This window comes from Gouania willdenowi, chromosome 10, assembly GCF_900634775.1.
Source record: "Gouania willdenowi chromosome 10, fGouWil2.1, whole genome shotgun sequence".
NCBI lineage: Eukaryota > Metazoa > Chordata > Actinopteri > Blenniiformes > Gobiesocidae > Gouania > Gouania willdenowi.
The window spans coordinates 21612661-21639110 of record NC_041053.1 but is presented as its reverse complement, the minus strand read 5'-3'; the positions used below and the strand labels follow the sequence as shown (position 1 = coordinate 21639110).

Here is a 26450-nt window from a genome sequence, read left to right as displayed (position 1 = left end):
AATATCTTTTTTTCCCTTGTCTGGACACTTACTTTATTTGTTTTTACCCAGAAATAATTTATTAACCCACTGTGCAAAGTACTTTGTGTGCTTTTCGAGAAGACAGGTTTTTCTTTGAGGAACATAAAGATCTGGAATAATCAGAAATGATAGAAAGCCTAAACATTGACATAAAATTAAAGGTGGGGAAAAAGAAGCTTATTCTTTCATTTGCTCTTCGTGTAATTTAATAAATTGTATTTTTTCTTAATATATTTTTTTTATTAAAACAGTAAAATCAGATTTTAATGATGTTCGTCAGCTACAACGGTCTTTAATCTATCAAGTATCAGCTGTGTTGTGTAATACAAAGCTGTTTGTCCCTTTAATTTAAAAAGGCAAAAACATATATATATATATATTAAGAAAAGTCATAGAAATTGTAGACTTTTAGCAGAATTAGCTTTAGGTCAGCTGTTTTGATGCAAACCATGCATGCCTTTATTGCTGAGAATCGACTTAGACATTTTCCTCACCTTTTGGAGCTCATTGCAAACATGGCTGGTTGTATTCAGTGGCAGGCAAAGAAATCACAGCTATCAGTTTCAGTGCAGCCATTATAACTCCACTCAATATTGCCTGAGATGTCCCTGGGTAAACATAACCAAATTCACTTTGGAAAGCACCAATCAGTGACGCATGGAGCACACACTCAAAAATTTTTCGTCAACACATTTCCATTTCCAACTAAATGATTACACTGCAATACAAATATTATTTAAAAAAAAAAAAAAAAAAACTTTAACGGTATCGTGTTTTCTTGGTTGACTGCTAAGGGGACAGAGGACTCTGGCCTGGGCCTGGCCTGATCGGACTCTGGTTGGACATGAGCTTGGTGATCGTCAGGCCCAGCTGCCGGCCACCACGGCCCCCGGGCAGAGAGCGGCCCTGGTCAGTGAGTGTCCAGGTCAGCCAGGGAGGCCGTACTGTAAGAGGCTCATCTTTACTGGTGCACTTGGCAGCGACACTGGCTACTACCGCTGCTACTACAAGGAGCTCAAGGCTATCATTGAAGGCACCACTGCTGTAAGCATTTATGTCTTTATCAGAGGTGAGTTACATTCAGCACACGCACACACACGCACCCGCGCGCGCATACACGCACACGCACACACACAGAGTTACCAACTTCTTGAAACATAAATGAAGGACACCTTGCTGGAGCAGAGTTGGGGGGTAGTGGGGGGGACGGTTGTATGCGTCTGTTAATTACTGCATATTACGTGTTTTATTCCATCCTTTATGTTATAGTTAACAAAAAAGAGGACACTTTGCCTGACCTCAGAGTATTCAAAAAGCACTCCACATTCATTTAAATGAACCTTGTAATTCAAGGAGGACCACCATTCCCAGCAAATAACAAGCCATGACCCAAACCAATAAGTATAATTAAAATGAATGCATGGGCATTATTACAACAAGGCAACAGAAAATAAGAAATAGTCCCTAACCCATTTCCCTGGAAGGTGTTTTTATTATGAAAGTGTCTATTTGTACGGTTTCCATATGGACAACCCCCGGTGCTACTGGTACGGTTACCGAAGTACACGTACGTAGCATCTTAGGGTTACGGTTAGGTTTAGGGTTAGAGTTAGGGTTCGGTTTAGGGCAGGGGTCTGCAACATGCGGCTCTGGAGCCTCGTGTGGCTCTTTGACTCTTTTGCAATGGCTCCCTGTAACTTTAAAAAGATATATTAAATTAATGAATTGTTATTTCTTACAGAGTGTATTGATGATTAATGACTAACTTCAAATAAAATGATGATAAAACAATTGGTTTACCTAAAAATAAATCATGTTGTGCAATGACCTTCCTACATCAACTTTCCTTGCACCTGTGGCTAACCGTAAGTTTTAAATCCCTGGTAAGATAACTAAACTAACAAAAAGACTATTCTGGAAGAAAATAGAGATTGTATTTGTGTGGGGAAAGACTTATTTAATTGCCAACATTCCGGCTTAATATGCATGCTTGATATGTTGCAAGAAATGAGCAATTAGCATGTGGTGACCGACATGATCATGTGTTATCAAATTCAAGTTATTTTTGGTCGTCCTTCAAATCCATTAACTCATAAAATTGTTTGATATTATTTTAACTGCATAGAATTTTATACGCTGTATTGTCTTCATTTAGAGGTTTTTTTTCGGCTCCGGAAGGGTTTTAATCCAGGCAAGATTAGACAAAATGGCTCCTTAGAGAGTAAAGGTTGAAGACCCCTGGTTTAGTCTTAGTCACACAACCTAAACTGACCAATGACTGACCTATCACATTGCCTTAGCTGGCCAAATAGGGGCGCTGCGTACGGATAGAATGTCGGTATATTGATACGGCAACCGTACGGATAGCCACTGCTTTTTTTTTGTTTGTTTTTTTTTTACCTCCTTTTATGTCCTGATAGATTAATCAGAAAGTGCTATGTAAAAAGAAAATGCAATATAAGAAGTGTATGAAATCATTTGCTTTCTTGTTGTTAGTTTTAAAAACAGAAGTTCTACTTCTAAAACTTTTTCTGCTGGAATTCTTTAATCAAAATCTGATGTTATTTGGTTATTTATTTAGATTTTTGCCAATGGGGCAAATATTTAAAGTGTGTTTGCAACTCACTCAGTGAAAAATATTATTATTATATGTAATTACAATTCATGGATTAAAAAAAGTCCTTTTAAACCTTGTTTACTTTAAATAGTCTGTTTTGATTTTCTCTGCCAGCAAACAGTACAGTACATCACACTGTAAAATGTTATTTTCATTACCAGGAAACACAGATTATGTTATACTGTCGTCTATTTTCTAGATTCACAAAGATAGGATAAAGTGCATCCTACATCAGTTCAAGTGTTACACCCCGGAACCTTTTTCTGCAGAATACAGAATACATACATATATGATTAGGTATGAAGTCACGTTTGTTGATACTTGACAAAAAGTGTTGTGCCACTCCACAGTTTGGCTGCATGGACTTCCAGTGCTTTAATTATGTTGTCCTTGGGAGGTTCACTGTAATCTTGCAGCTAATATCCCGTTTTGATGATATCAATAGGATATCAAAGCAACATCAGATCAGCATGAATAGAGTTGGAAGTTGCTGAGTCGGTCTTATGAACACTCTGGAAACTGGCAGATTACTAGGTTGGAAATTAGAGACCCCGCTCTTCTGATTAAAATCAGAATGATCCACTCATTTACTTTTCTAATTACCATGACTTGGCCCTGTTCATTTCTAAGAAGGGTTTTCCTTCTTTCTTTGCTTCATCCCAATAAAAGATTGTGTAAATGAAATATAAAGAAAATCCAAATAGCAAGAGAACTGGTATTGGCCTGTCATGTACTAAAGCAAAGTGAAGAAACTGTGAAGCTGGAAGGTCAAACATTTAGTGTTAGATGATTTATTGAAAAAGAGATGGTATTTTTCATTGTGACTTGGGGATGAATGATGATATTGAATTCAAATAAAGTTTCCTGAATGAGTGAGGGCAGAAGTGTTCAAGTATTTGATCTTTCCTTCATCAGTGAGTCTATCAATGTAAAAGACGTCTTCACAGTGATTGAATATTTTAAAATGACGTCCTTTAAAGTGGAAAATGATTTTCTTTCATTCAGAGATTGAGAGATTCATTCTGCTGCAGGCCTACTGGAGCCTGATCTTAAAATTCACATTGGGGTCTATTCTCCCGTCTGGACTTGAGCGCTTTTTTTACTCGCCAGCAGTTACGAGCCTCTCTCCTGCTCGTCTTCTCCAATCCAGGCTCCTGACACGCCCACCCCGCGTAAATCAACCATAAGCACGTAGCCTGTGGTCTGAAGCAAAGGAGGCGGACTGGGCCATGATGTCATTATTCACAGAACATGGAGTTTTCCCAACGCTTGTAAATGTCACTGAAATTTGTAAAAATGATAAAGCAAACTTAATTTGAAACGCCTTCATCGATAAACAATGATGTCACAGGTTGATTTGATCAAATTACTGCAGTGTGAGGATTGGACACATTTTTCTATCTGAGGCACAGTTAAAGTCTCTCTTTTTCCCCTCATATTAATGCTCTAGTCATCAATGAGCTCCATCTAAAATCTCTACTTAATACTTTCCAGGATTCAAACTCACAAAGATAATTAGATATGAGAGATGTAGTTATTACTTAGTAGAGTTAAATACTGCTGATAAAGTTTTAGTATTAAATGAACCATTTTTAAATGTTTATTTTCACTGAAACAGTGTGAGAACAATTGCGGGTCTGGTGTATTGTCAGTGGTACGTTAATGATTTTTTTTTTAAACTCAAGGTGGGTTTTCGATACTTTTTTTTAATGAAAATAAGACATTTGCATAAATTACGAGAAATAAATGTCTTTCAAGAAATTTACTTTGATCTCCTGACATGTTTTGACTGCTGATCGCTTTGATGTGAAAAACATGCGTCCGAATAAATGAAACCTTAACATATTATTCAAAAAGAAGACAAAAAGAACTTGCTGGAATTATTAAGCCGAAGTCACGAAAACATCAAAGCGATTAGCGGACGGTGCCTCTGAGGAAGACTGGCAGTTGACAGTTGATACATGTTAGATCAAAGTAAATTTCCCTTAAAACAGTTGTTTGAATAAATGAAACCTTAACAATAATTTGTTGAATTATTCCTATACCTTTTTAAGTTAATGCTAGGTTTCCTTATGATCTTGTCCTCTAATTAAAGTGAAATGGTGAAAATGTAGTATTTAAGAAGTGCATTTATAACTGGTAGCCCTTCTGACTGTACAATACCTATGAAGTAGCTCACAGTTTCAGAAAGGTTGATCACCCTTGTTCTAAAGTAATGGGAAGAAAACAAAATCATTGAACCAGTTTACTCTAACTAAATCTCTGCTTATCCCCACCGACAAAGGGCCTAAATAGTTTCTGGTGTTTTGGCCCTGCAGGTGGCTGCTCTGAAGCAGATGAAGTCATGGCCATAAATTAGTCTCTGCGTGTTTTAGCATGAGAGGGTTACTCATGTGGATTCAATTAGATGAACAGATTGATGCTCCAGTGTTGTGTAAACCTTTAAACCTTAAAGAGCCACTTTCAGGGATATCAAAAATGCCTTTACAACCTAACAACCTAAGATCGTGCTCCTGATGTGCAGTGAATGCTTTCAGCACCTCCAACATTAGATCACTCCTAAAGAAATGATTGCAGCTGAATCTCTGCAGCAGTGCTGTTATGAGAAATGAAATGGTGTTATTTCCTATACTCTGTGCGAGATTAAACAACCGCAGGGCTGAAATATAAACTGCTCTCAGCACTGAGATGAGCGTCTGTGATAGCGTGCTTTCCCTTCTCTGAGAATGTGAGGCCGTTCAGATGCACCAGCTTCAAATGTGTCATGATGACCATGATCTCCCTTCAGTCCTTGAAATTAGGCACGACAAAAGGTAACATCAAACTGTTAAGGTTGAAATACAGCATAGATTGCTTGAGGTAGAATGATAGAACTTTTGTGGGAAGATTAAAGCCCATTGGGCTGTACTCAGCTGACATGTTATAGCAGTGCTGGATGTTATTTGTAAGATAAGGAGTCATTGAGGCATAGATAATCTTGACAAAACCTCATATAAGATGTGGTGTCAGGGGTCATTATGGAATGTGAAGAAACCACCTCTCCTTTGATAATGTTACCTCAGTAATACCTATAATTTCCTCAGCTGGTGCACCAGGGTTATTCTGTCTCTCTCTCTCTCTCTCTCTCTGTGCAGACCCCGAGCAGCCCTTCCTCATGAGACGGAGCCAGGGCAACATAAATGGCCTGGAAACCATTTTAATCACCCGCTTATCAACGCACATCATAGTGCCCTGTCTGGTCACGATTCCCGAAATAAACGTCACTCTCCACGCAGTATGCCATTACAATCATCTACAATCATGCTAAATTACTCAAGTGGAAGCTGTCATACAAAGTCATAATCATTTTTTTTTTTGTGTGGATATTAAATTACTTTGTGTCATTCCAGTATCCTACACCTCTGGAGAAGAGCGGGATTACATGGGACAACAAGCGTGGGTGGTCTATTCCGAGACAGATAATTGACAGCGTGCCAATGCTTATTGGGTTTTTGTGTTTGACCTCACTGGATGGGATAGAATACCAATCTGCAAACTACCTGATCCACACTACAGGTAAAAACATACGACACTACACTGAATACTGACAATGTCCCACATGTTAAGACCACCAGTTTAACTCAATTAATATTAATGAGTAACCAAACCCCTGCTTTCTCCTGAGTTGGGTTTCGCTGACATTTTACAACTAAATATGCCAAATTGAAATACTGTGACTAAAATGTTGAGAGTTGGACCAGGATCAATCAAAAGCACTACTTCATACCCAACGACATTTATATTCAGCAGAAAAAAGTGGCTTTTGGGATTTAGTTATTCTTTCAACAAATGGAGAGATATAGGCTCCTATTTTGGTGATCTGCACAGCCTCGCAAAAACAACCCTAGGAGCACCAAGGGTTTTTGTTTGTCGCTCACAATTTTCATTAAATATTATCCATAACCACCTCACACAAGAAACAGAATGTAGGGGTGCCTTGACATTTCACTTTAATTGAAGCTGAAAATGAATAGAAGCAACAAGCCTCAGCGAATAAGAAGTTTTCAAATGAAATGACTGAACATTAAATGCATAAATGTTTGCTTCTTTAACATAGAAAACCAAATAAAAGGAGAACTTCTTAATCACGACAGTTACTTAATTTAAGCACTGAACGTTCTGTTATCGATTAATTATGGCTAAAAAGAAGTTGATGACAAATATATATTCGATTTTAAAAAGGGAGAAAAGCTTAAATTAGCATTTACTATTTGTAGTATCTTGTGAAACAGAAAAGGTCGATCTAATGTCACTAATGGATAGACTATTAGATGGATGGCTCAGTGTACACTCTGCTCTGGAACTCTCCACAATATTAAATCTCACATCTTTTTCACCTTTGTCCCTGAATAATTTGTTTCTTTCACTCCCATTTCTCCATATTTCCTGTTTGGTGTGCAACCAGCACACCACCCTCTTAGCCCTACCTTTATCTACTCTGAAACACAGCCACACGTGTGGCTGAAAAACGAAATAAAATGATCTCACAATCACGAGCAGACTCCCATTGTACACCTTTATAATATTCCCAATTTGTAGGTGCACAAATGGGCCTTAGAATATTTTATTTGGTGCACATTGGTAATTTTGATCACACATGCACACCTGACATGAATCTCCAACACTGGTGCCATGAAAAGAGAAACTAGACCAATCTACAATTAAAGATGCAACAAAGATGTTACAATGCTATGACGGGAAATGCACATGTTACATTAGTTGCTTACTTGAGGAACACATTGATGCGATCATGATCCAAAAAGGATGCAACTTTTATCTATAAAAGCAAGGAACATCTGTGTGCCTGTGTGTGTGTTTGTGGAGGAAATATCTCCTCGACGTAGTGTCTAATCGACCTGAAACTTTGCAGCTTCAGGAGGCAGGTGTCAAATGGCTGCAACGTTTTCATTGGAGATCAATGGACAGCCAATATACCACAAAATTGGAAAAAAAAAAAAAAGTTTTATAAAGTGTTTGATGAACGCCTTAAGTTTGAGATGTTTGAAAAGCCTTAGATCATTCACCAATTGATCACCAGTAGGTAGTGCTGGAAAAGCAATTCCAAAATTATTAAGATTTTGATAATGTCCAGGCCTCTTTGGATCAGTGATTTTGCAATTAAATGTAGAACATATACAACTGGAGCGCACGGTGAGTAAATAGTTAGCATATCTTCCTCACAGCAAGAAGGTCCTGGGTTCAATCCCTGAGGTGGACACATGGTTCCTTTCTGTGTGGAGTTTGCATGTTCTCCCTGTGCTTGGGTGGGTTTTTCTCTGGCTTCCTCCCACAATACAAAAACATGACTGATTGGAGTCTCTAAATCGCCCGCAGGAGTGAATGGGAGTCTGAGTGGTTGTCTGTGTGTACGCCTGTCCATTGTGTATCCCCGCCTAGCGCACAATGACAGCTGGAGATAGGCAAAAGCAGACCCCCCGCGACCCTGAAAAGGACCAAGCACATTGGAAATTGGGACATTGTTCAGGACTTTATAGCGCGCACAGTTTTGATGTTTCCAGTTTTTGAACTTTTTTTTCAATAAGGCTGTTAGAAAACCTTTGCAGGGTCAAGGCTGGCTAGGAGAGATCCATGGATACAAAGAAGAAAATGAAAAAAAAGCTTTTTCACATTTGATAAAGGACTAACCATACTGACATCAAGGGTTCCATATATTGGGACCCAGAGGCTTTTTGCTTTATTGTCAGAAATTATTCACCTTCCACTTCAGGCGCAGAGAAGTAGCTGCACCACTGCTTGCAAAAGTAATAATCACCTGAGTCAGGGCAGATTTTCACTGTGGGTTTCTACTTTAATGGGATGTTTAAACAATCATTCCAATGTTAAGCCGTCTTTAGCAAAGGTTTTTCATTATGTCATTCACAGTAACAGCGGCCTCGCTTTTCAAAAGCTTTTTGACATCTTTTGCTTAACCTTGATTAAAACCTTACTGTGCTGTATTTTAATGTGATTTTAAGTTGACAAATCAACGGTGGCCATGTGAGATTTGGACAGTTTCCTTAAAGTAGGATGCCCCTCTTGTCCAGAGGAAAGCCACTTCCTCTGGAAAACTGCTGACAATGTCACCGTGATCTCTCTCCCTGTCTGACACCGTCCATCCGACCAGGCCTCCCTTTTTTTATTTCCTCGAACAGGAAGTCAGGTTTACGATGTCAAGCTGTTTCCTGAGGACCCGGTAGAGCTGATCGTAGGGGAGCCACTCACCCTCAACTGCACAGCGTTGGTGGAGTTCAATGCTGGGGTGGACATTCAGTGGTCATATCCTGGCAAAAAGGTACCAGCCATCTCAGAATAATCTGTTTAAATGCAACTGTATTTATAATATTGTGTATAATGGGTATTTCCAGACAAACAGCTTGGTGGAAACAAAACCCCATCGTGAATCTCTGTCTCACGCCACAGAGGCTGTGAGTATTCTGACCATACACAGTGTCAACGTGACAGACTCTGGCCCCTACAGCTGCAATGTCACCAGCATGGACACAACGCAGATCCAACAAACACAGGTCATAGTTCATGGTACGTATTGTGTCAATTCACTTTACCAACCATGTGTACATAAACTGGCTTAATCTTTGAGAAAAAAATGTTTTTTTTTTTCAGAAAAAACTTCAATAAAATGTCATGAAAAAAACTTGTCTTTATAAACAAAACCATATACAGTACATATTCATCATGGTTGTTTGGCTGGTGGAGCTGCGGGTTCAAAATGCGGTGGTAAACCCATAGAGGGGAAAGTGAGACTGCCGTTTAGTCGTCCACCCAACTCGGTCCCACTGCTGTGATCGGTCTGCACCACAAAAGGACCAACTGACAATAGAACAACAATAAAGCGATTGAGTCGATCTACATACTATTCCTCACTAATTGAAGAAAATAAAAATAATCCGAGGTACCTTTTCAGCACTGTAGCCAGGCTAACACAAAGTCAGAGCTCTATTGAGCCCATGATTCCTCCAGCCCTCAGCTGTGAGGACTTTATGACATTTTTTAATGATAAAATTCACAAGATTAGAGATAAAATTAGCCACTCCCTGCCTTCACCTGGGCCTGCTGTACCATTAAATGTAAATAGGCCTAACCTAAACTGTTTCACACATATAGGACTTCAGGAACTTAACTCTATTATTTCATCCTCCAAACCATCGACCTGCCTTTCAGATCCGATCCCAACTAAGCTGTTTAAAGAAGTTGTTCCCCTAGTCTGCCCATCTTTGTTGGAGACAATAAATATATCCCTATCAATAGGCTACGTGCCACAGTCCTTTAAAGTAGCTGTAATCAAACCCCTTCTCAAAAAACCTACTCTTGATTCCAGCACTTTAGCAAACTACAGGCCTATATCTAATCTTCCTTTTATTTCAAAGATTCTTGAGAAAGTTGTGGCAGCTCAGCTCTGTGAATTTCTTCAAAACAACAGCCTGTTCGAGGACTTCCAGTCAGGTTTTAGAGCTCAACACAGCACAGAGACTGCTTTAGTTAAAGTAACTAATGATCTACTCTGGGCTTCAGATGAAGGACGACTCTCAGTGCTGGTTTTATTAGATCTTAGTGCAGCTTTTGACACTATAGATCACTATATTCTACTAGAGAGATTAGAGAAATTACTTGGAATCACAGGGACTGCCCTAAACTGGTTTAAGTCCTACCTATCTGATAGGTACCAGTTTGTACACGTGAATAATAAGTCTTCTGTGTACACTAAAGTAAGCTACGGGGTTCCTCAGGGCTCTGTGCTAGGTCCAATCCTCTTCTGTATCTATATGATCCCCCTTGGTAATGTTATGAGAAAATACTCTGTTAACTTCCACTGCTATGCTGATGATACCCAACTGTATGTATCAATGAAGTCAGGTGAGACAAATCAGCTATCTAAACTTGAGGCCTGTCTAAAGGACATTAGGGCCTGGATGGACCAAAATTTTCTTCTTCTCAACTCAGACAAGACTGAGGTCATTGTACTGGGCCCGCGACACCTTAGAGAAACCTATGCTAGCCTAACTGCCCTAGATGGCATTACTCTGGCACAAAGCACAACTGTTAGAAACCTTGGGGTTCTATTTGATCAGGACTTATCCTTCAACTCTCACATAAAACAAACTTCAAGAACTGCCTTCTTTCATCTCCGTAACATTGCTAAAATCAGATCTATCCTGTCTCAGGGCGACGCCGAAAAACTAGTCCATGCTTTTGTTACCTCTAGACTGGATTATTGTAATTCTCTTTTAGCAGGCTGCCCGAGCAAGTCGCTTAAGACACTTCAGCTGGTTCAAAATGCTGCAGCACGTGTACTGACTAAAACTAGGAGAAGAGATCACATTACTCCTGTATTAGCCTCTCTGCATTGGCTTCCCATAAAATATAGAATAGAATTCAAGATTCTTCTTCTCACTTATAAAGCCCTAAATGGACAGGCACCAGTCTATCTCAAGGAGCTTGTAGTGCCATACAATCCCCCCAGAACACTACGCTCTCAAAATGCTGGACTACTCGTTGTTCCATTCATCTCTAAAAGTAGTATAGGAGGAAGAGCTTTCAGTTATCAGGCCCCACTTCTCTGGAACCATCTACCAACCATGGTTCGGGGGGCAGACACCCTCTCTACCTTTAAGGTTAGGCTCAAAACATTCCTCTTTGATAAAGCTTTTAGTTAGGAACCAGCTCATAGCTCATAATTAAGATGCAATAGGCATAGACTGCCGGGGGGGGGGGTCTGGCATGCTCGGTTGGAGAGAGGTTGGAGAGGGCGTTAAGAGAGAGGTCATTTAGGTTAGAGAGGGACCGGAGAGGGTCCCATTCCTCTCTCAAACACTCCCTCTATGTCTGCTTCTTCCCTTGTGTGTTTGCTCCTGTACTCCTTCTGGCTTTTGTCTTGCAGGTCCGTGGGATCCTCAGTGTGGAGTTACAGAGACTCAGCGGCTCTGTCTCCACCCTTTCCTCTGCACACACCCAACACAGCATAACGTGGATGGCTGTTCATCATAGGAATGGGATCCACACAAGGTTCCTGCTGCTTAACAGAAGGTTTTCCTTGCCGCCATGATGAATTCATGTTGGGTGTGGGATACATATGTATGTGTATATACGTATATATGCATATGTGTGTATCCATAAAATGAAGAGTCCGTCCTTAAGACTGCTCTACTGTAAAGTGCCTTGAGATACCATTGGTTATGATTTGGCGCTATACAAATAAAGATTGATTGATGATTGATTGATTGATTGCTATAGACTTGGTAGATGACTCATTTCCTCAAACTACAGCAAGAAAACCATGTGTGTTTATTGATTTCCAGAAACGCTGTGATGGAATGATTTGTTTGAAGCAACCCATGGGCCATTTTCTTTCTCATCAATCGGAATTCTTAACATTGTAGTCATCCCTTCTTTCTCTCTATTTCATCTACAGTCCAGAGAATTGCAAATTATTGCAAGCCCACAGAAAGACATCATTAGAAACACACATCAAAATGAACATTTGATGTTCAGAGAGAAGCCATTCAGCTATGAATTACTTCAAGTTGTCTTCCCTTTTTTAATTCTAGAAAGGCCATTCATCAACCTCAATTACAGAGCTGGACCCGTGGTGGAGGTAACTGCTGGACACAAGTCTTTCAAACTGCTAGTTAATGTCTCCGCCTTCCCCGCACCTGAAACTCAATGGTAAGACAAAACTCTATGAAGCATTAAATTAATCAAAACATTTTAAGAGCATTTAGGGCATGCAGGGCAAATATTCAATGATCTACTGAAGCTAAAAACATCTCGAGCTAATTCCTCATTGTGGCAATGTAATGCGTGTGTTGGTTCAGGTATAAGGATGGAAAGCTCATCAACCAGCGCCCAGAGTTCAAGATGAAGAGGATGAGGATGCATCCAAATCACGCTTTAGAGATCAAGAGTGTCTTTCAGGAGGACTTTGGACTGTATACAGTGGTGCTCAGAAACAGCGATGCTCTGCTGGAGCAGCGGCTCAACATCACACTTGTTGTCAATGGTTAGTGCTCACTGTGATTTGTTAAGTAGACTAATAATCACAGTTTTTATGTTGATAAGCAGTTTTCCTACAGCAAACGATCCTTTTAACATTAATAGGTTTTTCAAAGTGGTTTCATCCTACGAATGTAGGGAACAAAACAGATAGCACAGATTAGGGGTGGACTGGGACAAAAATTCAGCCCTGGCATTTTCTGTCCGGACCAGCCCACTACATTATCAGCGGACACCACATAGAAGCCATTATTAAGTCAGTGATGCTCAGCATGTGGCTTTTTATGTCTTAATTTTAATTATTATTACCCTAGTAAACCTTAAAAGGTGGAAACTTTTTAACCCTTTTTTACCGATTTCCTTTGGCCATTTTTCAACTTTCTTTGTTCTAATGTTCCCCTTTTTCAAAAAGTTCTGACACTTTATTCAGCGTTTAGCTACCTTTTGCCAATAAATACCCCTTTTTTCCTATTTTTTTTGTCCTTTTTAAAAACAAATTTGGCCACTTTTCATCCAAATAATCTAACTTTTGCCCAATAAATACCACTTGTTTCCTTTTTTCCCTACATTTTGGCTCTTTTTGTTCCACATTTTTGCCCATTTTTTACTATTGTTTGCCACATTTTGCTCATTAAAGCTACCTGGTTCCTCTTTATTAGCCCATTTTTTGGCTACTCTTGACTGCTTTTGGCCCCTTTTAGTCACTTTACACTATTATTATGCCATGTTTTTGCCACTTTTGGACCAATTTTGGACCAATTTTGGCAACCTGATACCATGTCTGCCTCCACTCACTCGTTGGACTAGACCGGCCCACTTCGGGTCAACGGCCCGGTATGCCAGATGACCAGTCCACCCCTGGTACAGATACAGAACAAGAGAAGACCAAACTACTTAGCGGTGTGATGATTAGAATCATCCATAATGCAATTCCAGCTATGAAACATACTAAAGCCATATTGTAGTGTTGCTCTGCACAAATAATTTAAAAAAGCTCAATTCTGCCGCGGAACATGAAAATACAATATCAGAGGAATATTTCATTCAAAAGTTCAGCCTGTGAGGACGACCAGAAAGGTTTTGTGTACTTCCATATACAGTATGTAGTGAAACTGTAGAACAATTTAAATGAAGCTCAAAACATGTACAAATATGCAACAGCTCAAATCCAATGACAAAAATATGATTTTGTTGGTTCATAGAAATTATGTTAGAGTTTAAAAGCTGTTTGTCAATAAAATGTTAGGGAAGATATATAAGGTTCATTAATATATTTATTAATTCTATTAACACACCGAAGCTGCTTGTAATAAGTAACTATACATTAATGAGCATATTAAAAAGGACATTAATGATTGAATTACTTTACATTAATGAGATGTTTATTGACATTTACAGTACTTGGGTAATAGTTATTGATGCGACTTGATCTGAAGTGGGAGAAATAAAGTCATTATGTATTATTAATAGTATACAATGCAGTGAGGAAAAGATCAGAGGATAACATGTAATAAATCATTAATACATGATGGGTGTGGAAAAGGATTTTTAACCATTCACAACAATTAATAGACTGTTACATTACATAACATGTGAAGATTTAGTTCAACCTAAAAGGCAAATTCTGCATTTTTCTACCTGGACGCTACTTCACATGCCACCAGTGTAAGAGATTACTGGGAATAACAATATTTTATGAAATCCTGCGACTTTGAAAACATTTGGGATTTCAGAGACGTAATAGTGAAATGGCAAAGAAAACTGGACAGCGGACTGTAGAAAAGAGTTATTAACTCATTCAGTGCCAGCCATTTTCAAAATGTCTACCCACTCAGTGCCAGCAGTTTTAGAGCATTTTGACTAATTTTTAAAGACCCACAAAATATTTTGTACTATGATCTGATTCTGAAAGATTAGACTCTCTACATTCATCAGATAAAACTATTTTGTTTCTATCTTGTTTTGTTCTTCTGTAATCCACAGTTGAATAGAGGCAAGTTTCACACAAATCACCAGTTTGTGACAAAAAGCTGAGAAAAACAGCTTTTTCTGAAAAAACCTATTTGTGACTTTGAGGCAATTTTTTTGCTTAAGGGACAACTCAACATTGGTTTCCTTCTATAAAACTACAAAAAAAACACTGAGACCAGGCTTTTGATGGCAACAATAATAATATTTTGCTATCTAGGTCAGAGTTGAATGGATTTCTTACTGTATTATTACTCTCCCCCGTCATTCTCCACACACGCAACTTCCTCCTCCTCCTGGACATGCCGAGTGTCAGCGCTTGCCCCGTTTTTTGATCGTTTTCTCTCACCATCGTGACACTCTCAATATTCCACTTAGTTCCACACGTGCTCAGGTCGGGTGTGAGCTTCTGTGAGCTGGTGGGAAATTCAGCATCAACTCTTTTAGCTCTATTTTCGATCTCGTAAACTCCTTTCCTCTCCCTCTGAGCTCTGCCCATCACGTGTGATCTCTCATCCAAAGGTGCTCTGCTGCCACCTACATGTTACCAGTTGGTCACTACATCATGGTACAAGTTAGATAATCACCGGAGAGCTTTGTCATACTGTCTCCTAGCAACCCCAGCCGAAAAACACAATTCACATCTTTAGACGTCAATGGCAATCAATGAGTTAACTTGGTTTATCTTGTCGTCCCCCATTTCCCATGCTGTTTACCTGTAACACCTGTATAATCCCAAAGTCGTTGAATATCAGAATAATATTTCCATTAGAGTAAGGCAAGCGCTGAGCACCATACCAGATAAGCCGAAAAGTAAAGGTGATATAACAGGTGGAGCAAAATATAACTCAAACTAGGATTGTACGTGAGATATATTGTCTGCAGTAGCATATGCTGTAATGTAATGAACTCACATCATGGAGTATGAAATAAAAGACAAAATCACTCTTTCTACAAATTCAAAACCCAGTGTTGTTAACTACCTATAAGTGCATATTAAAATGATTCATTAGCCTTTGTATGGCATTATTATCCATTACCCAAGTACTATTGAGGTCAACAAACATCTCATTAACGTTGATGATTTTAAAAAAATATGTCCTGATGAGGCGGTTCATTAACACTTAATTACTGCTTAAGTAGCAAATAATAAATATATTTATGATGTTTTTTATGAATACTTATATAGCACATATTTAGGCCTTATAAAGAAGTTCATTCACATGCTTTTTGAATAATTAATCTCATGTACAAGTTTTTAAATGTTTGTCTTTATACACAGAAAGAAAAATATCTGTTGAGCAGTCATCTGCCTTTATTAGAATTGTCTTGTTTGACTGAGATGAAATTCAATTGTGTGGTTTTATTAAATGAAATTGCTTTTGCTGCTACAAAAATTAATGTATCATCATCGCTGTAAGGGAGTCACAGATAGAGGTTTGCTCATTTGTTCTGGGCTCATATTTAATGTTTTTTTTATTGTTTATGTGAAACGGGGGCTGTTTTATCATAAATCATTTCAGATGTTACATTACTGTTACATATATACCTTATTTTTCGGACTATAAGGCGCACCGGTTTGTTATTATTATTATTATTATTATTAAGATGCATTAAGCGAAATAAAATAGTCAGTTAAGTCAAACTTTATTCAACTCATTAACAATAACTCTCAACATTGTTCAGGTTTAACACATAAAATACAGAACAATACACTCACTTTTTCAGTTCAGTATGTTGAAGCACAGTAGTTAATTTCATACATAAGGCGCACCTGATAAGGCGCACTGTCGATTTTTGAGAAAATTAAAGGATTTTAAGTGCGCCTTATAGTCCGAAAAATACGGTACATCCTCCTTGCTTTGTGTTTCATACTCATAGTAAGTGTGTGACGCAAACCCAGCTGACATTAGGCCTGACCAGCTGTGCTTACTGTGAGCAAATGGACAGTTTATTACAGAACTAACAGGGTGAGACAGAAAATCACCCACGCACAGATTTACACTGATTTAGAAACAACAATTAACCCTAATGAGAAAATGTTTGTGATGAATGTCGAAGCCAGAAAGAACCCATGCAGTCATTGGAGGAAACTCAGCCCGTGGGCAGCACTTTCTGAAGTTATGAAATAGCTTTGATGTATTGCTGTGTTATCTTTGGACTAAAGATGCTCAGGATTGATTCTGAACTTTTCTGAGGCCCTGAGGCAAAAAATTCTTAAAGGCCTCCAAAAAATATTTCCATTGATTTTATTCTGTTTTTTACATGTCTGCATTTTTTATTATTGATTTATATATATATATGCTAATGGCAGGTGGGGGGAAAATAATATAGGCTTTTCATTGGCTTCCAAAAATATTACAACCAACCAGGGTGCTGTATTTAGTTATAATCCCTCTTCCCTTATTTGCATGATGTGCAAATAATTGTGACCATCACTTGCCCACAAGAAGAAAAAAATAATACTAATCTAGTCTTTTTTTCCAGAGGGAAAGATGTAAAACAAATGGCCTTTTTGGTTGTGCTGTTTTGTTCATATTGTGCAGAAGTGTAGTGCCACACTGCACCGGTGTGGTGGCATACAGTGTATAGAGACAATACTTACAGTACAATACATCCCAATCCTTAAATACTTTTAAGATAAAAGTGAACAGAGGGAGTAGATGTGTGCAATAGAGCTATTTGTTGATAGTAAACATTAAGTCCAAGTCCAAAATGTATTAAATATTCTGATAACGTCAATGTCAGAGAGTGCAAACCTTTGTCATGCACCAAATCTCCTCTTTGCCAGATATTTGCAGTCATCTGGATCAGTGATCCTGATCATGGTACCATGATTATTCACACTTTAAAGGATTGTACAACATTTCCATCCCCATTTATAACAATACAGTAGGTCTAATTTATTGGGCGCCCCCATTTTTATGAAAAATCAGGATGAAATGCACAAACCAGATCAGATGTGGATGAACCTCGGTGAAGTAACTGAGGAACCAACACGACATAAAGATCGGTCAATTATGAACCAATAAATATGAATTTTATAAGTTCTGACAATAATGAATGAGATAGAGAAGGTAATATAGAGAAAATGTTGGTGGGGATTCAGATCAATATAGTGATTGTGGATCAGTTTAAACAATCCCCATGTTCTGCTCCTTGAGGTGGTTCTCCAACACCTCCTGCTGATGACTTTGTGCATTACACGCCCTTGTCATAAGTTCCCTTTCACTTTGTGTTTGGAGTACACAACAGCACAGCCACGTGACAGAGATTTCTTCCAAGCCTTTAAAGTGTGAATGATCCTGGTACCATGATCAGGAATACTGATCCACATAAACAAAGATAGAAGATGATGAAAGTTGTCACACGTATCTTAATATTCATAGGGTCTCAGGGTAGTGTAATAGATGTTTACTTATCAAAAATGCAACTGTGCTAGTGCTTTCACTGCTCCCTGGAATCTTTCATATCTCCCCTTGGTGATGTAGCTATAGGTCACAGATAAAAACTGTTCTGATGTGATCAAATGCAGCTGCTGATAGATTGCGGAGACACACTGTAACTCAGTGCAATATTAATACAAAGACACTCCAAGTCCAACCTCTCTCTATTCCTTCATCCTGAGGCAGGCTGACATGATGATCACTATAATGTTCCCATCAGGCTGTGATCTCTGCTCTCTAATGTTCCTACCTTATACATCATAGGAGTAGAGGGTTTGTTTCTGTTACTAATGACAAACTGGCAGCTCTCCATTTTAAATTCAACAAGAACGCTGTCTGTCCATTAAGAATAGGCTGTGTAAAAATTATAGCTGCCTGAGTGATTCTATTATTCTTTTTTCCCCTCTATCTCAGTGCCGCCACAGATTCATGAGAAAGAAGTGGCGGATTCCTCCAGCCCGTACCCGAGCGGCAGCAGCCAGACGCTGACTTGCACAGCATACGGTCTCCCTGCGCCCAACATCAGCTGGCACTGGCGAGCCTGGGGCCCTTGTGTCCTCAACAACACCCAAAACAGCATGTAAGCATAAACCTGAGTTCCACAAGCCCTCCTAGACAGAATTGTATGTTTTGTAAATCAGTGTTAGAAATGATGAGGCTTTTTCAAACACAGAGCTGCAGTAGATGAAGCAATATCTGTCGCCAGAAAATGTAAATTGGTACCGACTGAGAGAGAGTGAGTGAGATATGATTGAAAAAAAGTTCTGTGTAGAAAAAAACTAAGATGAGAAGGAAAGTCAAAAAAGAAAAAATTAAAGAAAATAGAGGACTGAAGCCAAGTCTGTGTTTCATGTCCTCCCTCATGCTTTGTTCTGATACAGTCCAGCTCAGACCTTGATGTACAACACACAAATATGCCCTCACTGCCATGTCTGTTTCTTTCTTATTCAATCCATGCTGTAAAACATTGAATATAGTAAACTTTATGCAACTACATTACTATACTTTTATCCTGTAATAGTTAGTATTTTAATAGGGTATCCATTTATTATATCAATCCATTATTTCCCCCTTCACACCACCCTTCATCCAATGGTTCATTTATCATCCTATTGCTGCTCTGACCTTTACATGTGGGCAAAATGTGTGTGCATGCAGGCAGCACCCTCGCTGCAACACAGAACAGGAACGCTTCAGCTCAAAATGACAAACGAGAACTTTACAAGCTCCCTCTGACCCTGCGTTGTCCATAGATGTCGCTTTATTCTTTACCAAACAGTGCATAGTTATCTATAGTTCTGGTTGATGAGAAGAAGAAAATAATAACAGATTTCTCCTGATCAGGTGTTTTCAGACGTTCAGCGTCTTTAGCTGGAGCAGCATGAAATTTGTTTCTTTGTCCGTCCAAAGGTGTGTTTTCTGCTTCTCGCTTGCTATCAATCTCCATCTTCCAGGAGACGATCGCAAGAGGAAAAGTGGTGAACACCTCGTCTGATTCCTATCGTGCCTACATGTATTTTTAGCTCAAATGTCGTTATCTGGCTTTGTTAATCGAGCTATGTGTAGTCTAATCCCAGCTGAGCTAACCTGTTTACATTGAACTAAGAATCCAGTTACTATCGGACGAAGCCATTTTTTCTGTTTTAATGTGTTTACATGCAACTTGAAAAAAAACAAATAAATGGCAATAATTCAATAGTACCTTTTTAAATGCACCCCATGCTCAGATTATTTAATTTATGATATTGTTGTCAACCATTGGCAGAGTTGGACATTATTCCAAGGGGGGGGGGAGACAAAATAGAATTAGATATATAGACCGTGTCATGATTCGCGTCAACCATGCAAAAATTATTCATAACAATTGATAATGTTGACTACAAAAATTTGCATTGATGCGTCGTAGCTTCCACCGTCCCGAATTCGGGTCAAAATGCTTGTTCTCATTCGTTCACACTCAAGGGATTAAATGTTTCTCAAATACAGCAGCATATTAACATATGAACCAGTCTACAATACAACCATCACAGCAAACAGTCAATTATTTTGTCAAACTTGGAAATAAAATGACGATACAAACAAGCCAGCATTCCTTACATTTAAAGCAATGCCATGTCTTACTGAATCCATATCTTCCATCAAGCGTGGTCTCAAAGAAACCAATGAATCCCAGCATTTAGTCCAAAACACACTAAAACTCCTTTCTTCTTACTGTTCTTAACTCTGTAAGACTGACCGTGTCTTTAAAAATCCTCATTTTCAGATTAATGTTGTAAATTCATGATAAAATCAGGCCAGTGGCTGCTGTCTGCTTCATGTTTGTTGCAGTACCATACATAAACTGCTGGGCGCAGTGTCTTTTTACCGTTTACATTGTGAAGAAGAATTGCACAACAGAAGAAGAACCAAGTCACATGACTCAAGCACCTAAAAATAACTTGAATTCATATATAAATTTTGTACAATCACTGTGTTTTATGGCACTTAAATATTTGTATATTATGTACATTACATATACACACACACACATATATATACAACTTTATTTCAGACACATGATTGGTCCATAGATGAAAACAAAAGTATGAAAGAAGTACAATACAATAAATAACATACCAGAGGCCTGACACATATATCTATAGCAGCTTCTCTTAGGACTGGTTAATGCCAGTATGATCCCATTTTGAGAGTTGTCCAAACAAGACATGAATCTGAACAACAATTGCCTTAACTAGGCTCCACAGGTGGGAACACCACAGATCACAAAAAGCTGACTTGCACTGTGCCATCTTGGGACATGAAGGAGGAGCCTCATATTAACAATTTTATTTTTTTTTTTAAATGAATTTGGAAAAACTTTAAAACTTGTGACCACTGGGGTTGGGGGGCAATGCTCCCCCTGCCCCCGCAAACTCTGCGTATGTTGCCAACTTGATGATTTTCTCGCTAAATCTGGCAACTTTCCAACCCCTCTTAGCGACTTTGTTTTCTTGTGTTACTGGAGAGTTTCCTGATGTTTTAGAGACTCTGGCGTGAAAGTGCGAATCACTCTGCAGTTACTGTCCTCAACGAGTAGCGGGTGCTGCCATGTTGCCCCTTCCCTGACCCAAAGCACCAGCGATCACGTTCACAGTATAGCCCCCAGCTGCATCACGACCAGCTGCAGGTCAAAGCAGCGAGGAGACACCCACCCCTCTGTGTTCACACTGCATATGAATTGTGCATGTTCAAAGCCGCCGCTGTTCCCACGGCGGGAGCGTGCGCGCAAATACAGCTGCCTTGATTTGTGTTGTTCATAAAACACCTACGAATTCACAATAAAACACACCATGTGATATTTGTACGTCAGATAAGCTCCGCATGTGCACTGAGGAATGAGGGCGTTGTGTTTGCATTTGTGTGAAACACAGTGTTACAAAAAAAAATTGAATAAAAATAGAAAAAGGACAACTCGGTTCACATTGTTCATGTAAATGAGCTAGTCAATAGATTTAGATTGAGGCAGCAGGCAGGTGTATTGTTCATAATCGCTCATGTATAATGATTAAATCCAACAAAAACCCCAAATACATAGACGCACGAAGAAAACCGCAGCAGCACACGAGTCACAAACAGGGTAACGCTTCACAATGACCCAGCAGCCATACTGCGTCCAAACACTCGGCTAAATAGTGACGGAGGCCTGATTGGGAACACAGCTAATCACTCACAACCCCAACACGCTGACATCACTGGAAGATGGAGACACCCGGGAACACAAAGACAAAAGTTAAAACATGGAAACTCAACAGAATAAACAAAGACTCGCAGAAAAACAAAAAAGGACCACAGGGGCTAAAGTAAACTAAAACTAAACAGAACCTGACACAACCCTCCATAACAATCAAATTTGATACTCTCAAAATGTAACAATACAGGACAAAATGTCATTAATTATAAGAAACAAACCAATAAACTAAAGAAAGTTCATTTGTAGTTCAAATATATTTAACATTTTTTTTTTCTCTTCCACAACATTACTCTCTTCCACATCTCCGATGGCATCTATTACAATCAAGTATACAATTAGGTGTTTTTATTTAATTTAGCAACATTTAGGACAGCCATGACTGTTGGAAACACTGAAACTCCCAGAAAATCAGGGAAGAGCATGGTGGGCTGGAATCAGATGAAAAATAATTTAATGCCGCTACAGTTGACTCTAACCTGTCCATGTATTTTACAATTAGGAGATTTTTCATCCTCCTCTTTTACTCAGTTGGAACAGGAGACAGACTGAGTTCTGTTTTCTCGCCATGCAAAATGAGCAACCCTTAATCAACTTTCCACCATAGCACAATAGCTGTGTGCAGGTAAACTCACTGAATGTGAAAAATATATTAGGCAATCATGCATCAGTCTTTTTGAATTCAATGACAATGTCTTGTTCCGTGTTGCAGAGTGCAACGTCATTGGCTCATTTGAGCTGCTTGTTTACTTGATTTGTCTCCTATTGCAAAAGCTGATTAGTGCTTAGCATGACGTGAATTTATTCTGAACAGTATCTCATGAAATGTTATTTACAGTGGAAGTAATATGTCCAGATTTATACTTTTACAGGCTGCTGCAGTCTGTGTGTAACCTTAGTGAAGTACACTGAAATGAGTGGCTAATTTTTCAACAATTGCATGCCCAATGCAGGGACAAATCGACCTAAATCTGTTTGTTGCTTCTGTTTAATTTGTCATGGCATAAAATGTGTACACACTGTCACTTCTCGTGTCCCTGCTTGGTTTGGCTCACATCATGTTTTGCACTGTGTATGTACTGCAACATGTGGTTTTCTTTGTTTAGTGGCCTCAGTGTGTTTGTTATGGTTCAGTGTGCGATGATGTGTGTATGAACATGAGTGTGACAGTATGTTCATGGGTTCGTGTGTATGTGCTTATGCAGAATTAGGATGTGGGAGCAGGTGTGCATGGATAATACTTATTTATGCATTTGTCTCTTGGGGCCTATGCTACAAATCTAGATAATTATATCCTGAATTCATCTCCGTTAGCGGGCTTCAACTAGCCAAACATTCCCTGTCAGAAAGCTGCTGTCTTACGACGGTCGATCCCAACACACTAATTTAAGCCAAGTGTTTTCAGCCTCGGTACGTGCACGTTCAAATAAAAGGGGCGGAGATTGCAGCATCTGACCAATCAAGGGAGAACCTGGCAGAGTGACCTTTTTTTCAATTGAGGAACAGCTTATGATCTCAAACAAATATAATGAATTTAAATCCATGATGACAGCGAAGAGCAACAGCGTTAGTGCAGCGCACCAGGAGGCGGACCTTTTATACTCTCTCTGATCCACTTCATAACTTGATCCCGACCAGGTTAGGTGTTCAGCTCAAGTTTAAAATTATGAATTAAAATCCATAATTCAGACCGAAAATAACACTGTTGTTACAAAAAAGGCAGGAATGAAAGAACCCAAGCAGGAAGATGTTGACACTTAATGTGTAAAAGCGTGAGATTATTTATGATATTACACCATTGGATGATAAACGGACAGTGCTCAGTTTCACTTTATTATAGCACACACATTTTTCTATTCAAGTAGACCTATTTATCACACACACTGACGTCACCCGTCCACACATATGAAGACACAGGCTTCATAAGCTGACTATAGATCAGTCCATTAGATATAAATCTATATCTTTCCTATAGGATGTCATCGGTAAATGAAAGGATTGCATTGATGTCTAAATAATCTTTCTCCTGTCAGATCAGTTCCACACAGTGACGTGTTCACACACCACCTTTTATTGGACAGCTCACATTCTAAGAGAACTGATTGGTCAGGGGCGGGACTTTAGCGCTCGCTAAAATCCTAGCCAGAGCAAAACCTGCTCTCGACCAGGCTAGTCGTTCAGCATAAGTTACCATGGTGATTTAGCACCGTTAGACGTTTGCAAGCTTTGTAGTCCAGCACACACTGATTACAGCCTGGAAGTTAGAGCGATAAGAGGTCATCTTGCTTCGTAACATAGGCCCTTGATGTTTATCACATCGTGTTTCAAGCTTTGTGCAGATACGCTCTGGGTGAGAGTGTGTGGTGTCTAGCCCGTTGGGTTCATACCATTGTCAATGGGTCTTATTGTTCTGGTTGTTTAGAGCCTAGGTTCCCAAAGTGGGGTACGGGTACTCCCAGGGGTATGCAAATTGTCACAGGGTGTACTTGAATAAAAATTGCCTGAAAGTGAATTTTCAGCTTTGACAAACATGAAAACAAAATACAGAACAAGACTTTATGTGGAGAACGATTAAAGACTCGGACTCTCTCAAATGCAGCCAAATATTGCTGAGTTTTGTGCATCCTCTCAACCTTAATCATCTCATTTAAGTTTTATTTCACAGTTTCAGGATGATGTAATCCTGGTCAATGTTCATTCAACAAAGGTTTGGTAGAGTTTGAGATTGTTTCTTACTGAAAATGCCAGTAGGTTAATCATTTAAATAGTGATAATTCTGATTATGATTCTTGTGTGCTTACATATTATTTATTATATATTACTCCTCAATAGGATTGGTAAAATTCAGGGACAAATTTCACTGTAGGGCTACATTGTATACAACACTATATTAGTAGGTTTTTAAGTGTGCAGGAGTAGGGGGTACATACAAAAAATGACAGGCATGAAAAAAAAACCAGCAGCCAGGGGACAAACGCCACACATGAGGATAACAGACAATGAACCAGCAATCATTCTGTGTCCAAGCATTCCGCTAAATAGTGAGGGAGGCTTGATTGGGAATGGGCCACTAATGTGTGCAAAACATGAGGCAGCTAATAATTTACAACCCAAACACACTGACATCACTGGGAGGTGGAGACACGAGCAGGAAGACCTGGGAACACAGAGAGAAGCGTTAAAACATAAAACAAGACCAACATAATTAAACTAAATTGTACAGAAACAACTAAAGGAGGACCCTAAGGGCTAAAACCAAACACAACAGACCCTGACAGAAAAGTCCCATTAGGACGTAAGAATAAGTCTAACAGTTGTTTTTTAAGACATTTTATAAAGCATTTTACAGCTAATAAATGGCTCTGATATTACCTTAATAATCTCCCAGAACATTATACGAGTCTGTATCTCATTCACCCATGTTTCATTTAATTAGTGAGGATGTATACTATTCTCACTATAGTTTTCCCTGGAGATTTTGGGCTGTTAATTCATCCTCCACATTTAGTTTGATTGTACCAACCTGGGTAATTTAGCATATATAATACTCAAAACAATTATGGTATGTTCTGGTGTTTTGGTAATTTTTACAATTAGTGATTAATCGGCAAAAAAATAAAACAAATGTATCCATTCAACCCTAATGAATCAGTTATATTAGATTTGGTTATACTGGCCCAGAGGGGTAATTCTGACTGAGGGATTATACGGATTCCGGGCGGCATTCTAAGAGGTTATACTGTCTACAAGAGCTAAATCTGACTCTGAAGGCTTGTACTGACTCCATGGGATTAACCGTGAGGCGTGATCCTGACTCCAATGGTTATACTGACTCTGAAGGGTTATACTGAATTGGAGGGGTTCAATTTATGGATTCACAAATGTTGTTTGTGTAGTTAGGGGCAAGGCAGCATAAGCTTCCAGGAACCTACAGTTATAATGTATGTTCTTCTTAGGAAATCATACATGTGCGAAAAATCACAAAATTTTGCACAAAGGTCCAGACCCATGCCAGATTACAAAAACAGGCCAATAGTCCTAAACAAACATATGTGTTATAGGTTTGCAAATCACCAAAAATGTAACCCGAACACTGAACTTTAGTACATTTAAACCTATTGCACATTATGAAGTTTGTCATAATTTGTTTTTATCAGAGTAACAGATTTCATAATTTGCAATAGGTTTTTAATGTGGCATCTGGCAACCAAGATGGCCGTATCTACAGACGGTGGCGACGCTGCTCCACCGTCTTAGATAAACTTACTCAAATACTACCCACGCTGCCAAATTACAATTACAAATTACACCACCCGACCAGAATCAGTGATCTCTGGTCCCCTTCCTACACTGAATCGAGGTATAAAATGCTTTAGCTGTCTCTTACAGCAGCACCACTTCTTAAAGTCCTGCTGTAAACTCTACAACTCCACCTTTATTGATAACTAAGCTTTTTATTTGGAAATGTGCTGACCTATTCAAAAAGAACAGGCTCCATCCTAACTCACATGGAGCCCAAATGCTAAAATCAAATTTACAGTTTGTGACCCACAGCTTTCCATTTAAAAATAACACCGTTATAAAGTGTCGCTCACGGAATTTGTAAAGCATTTATTACCTCTGC

At 39.0% G+C, this 26450-nt stretch overlaps 1 protein-coding gene across 1 annotated transcript in view; it reads left to right on the top strand.

Annotated features, from left to right (window-relative positions):
- The window catches only part of flt4 (fms related receptor tyrosine kinase 4), a 99018-nt gene that overhangs the window by 44737 nt on the left and 27831 nt on the right, over positions 1 to 26450 (top strand). Inside the window, exons 4-11 of the mRNA XM_028460419.1 lie at positions 816 to 1090; positions 5773 to 5912; positions 6028 to 6193; positions 8830 to 8969; positions 9043 to 9214; positions 12241 to 12358; positions 12508 to 12692; positions 18514 to 18679. Coding sequence (XP_028316220.1) covers positions 816 to 1090; positions 5773 to 5912; positions 6028 to 6193; positions 8830 to 8969; positions 9043 to 9214; positions 12241 to 12358; positions 12508 to 12692; positions 18514 to 18679 — 1362 coding nt within the window. The remainder of the gene's footprint in view (positions 1 to 815; positions 1091 to 5772; positions 5913 to 6027; positions 6194 to 8829; positions 8970 to 9042; positions 9215 to 12240; positions 12359 to 12507; positions 12693 to 18513; positions 18680 to 26450) is intronic.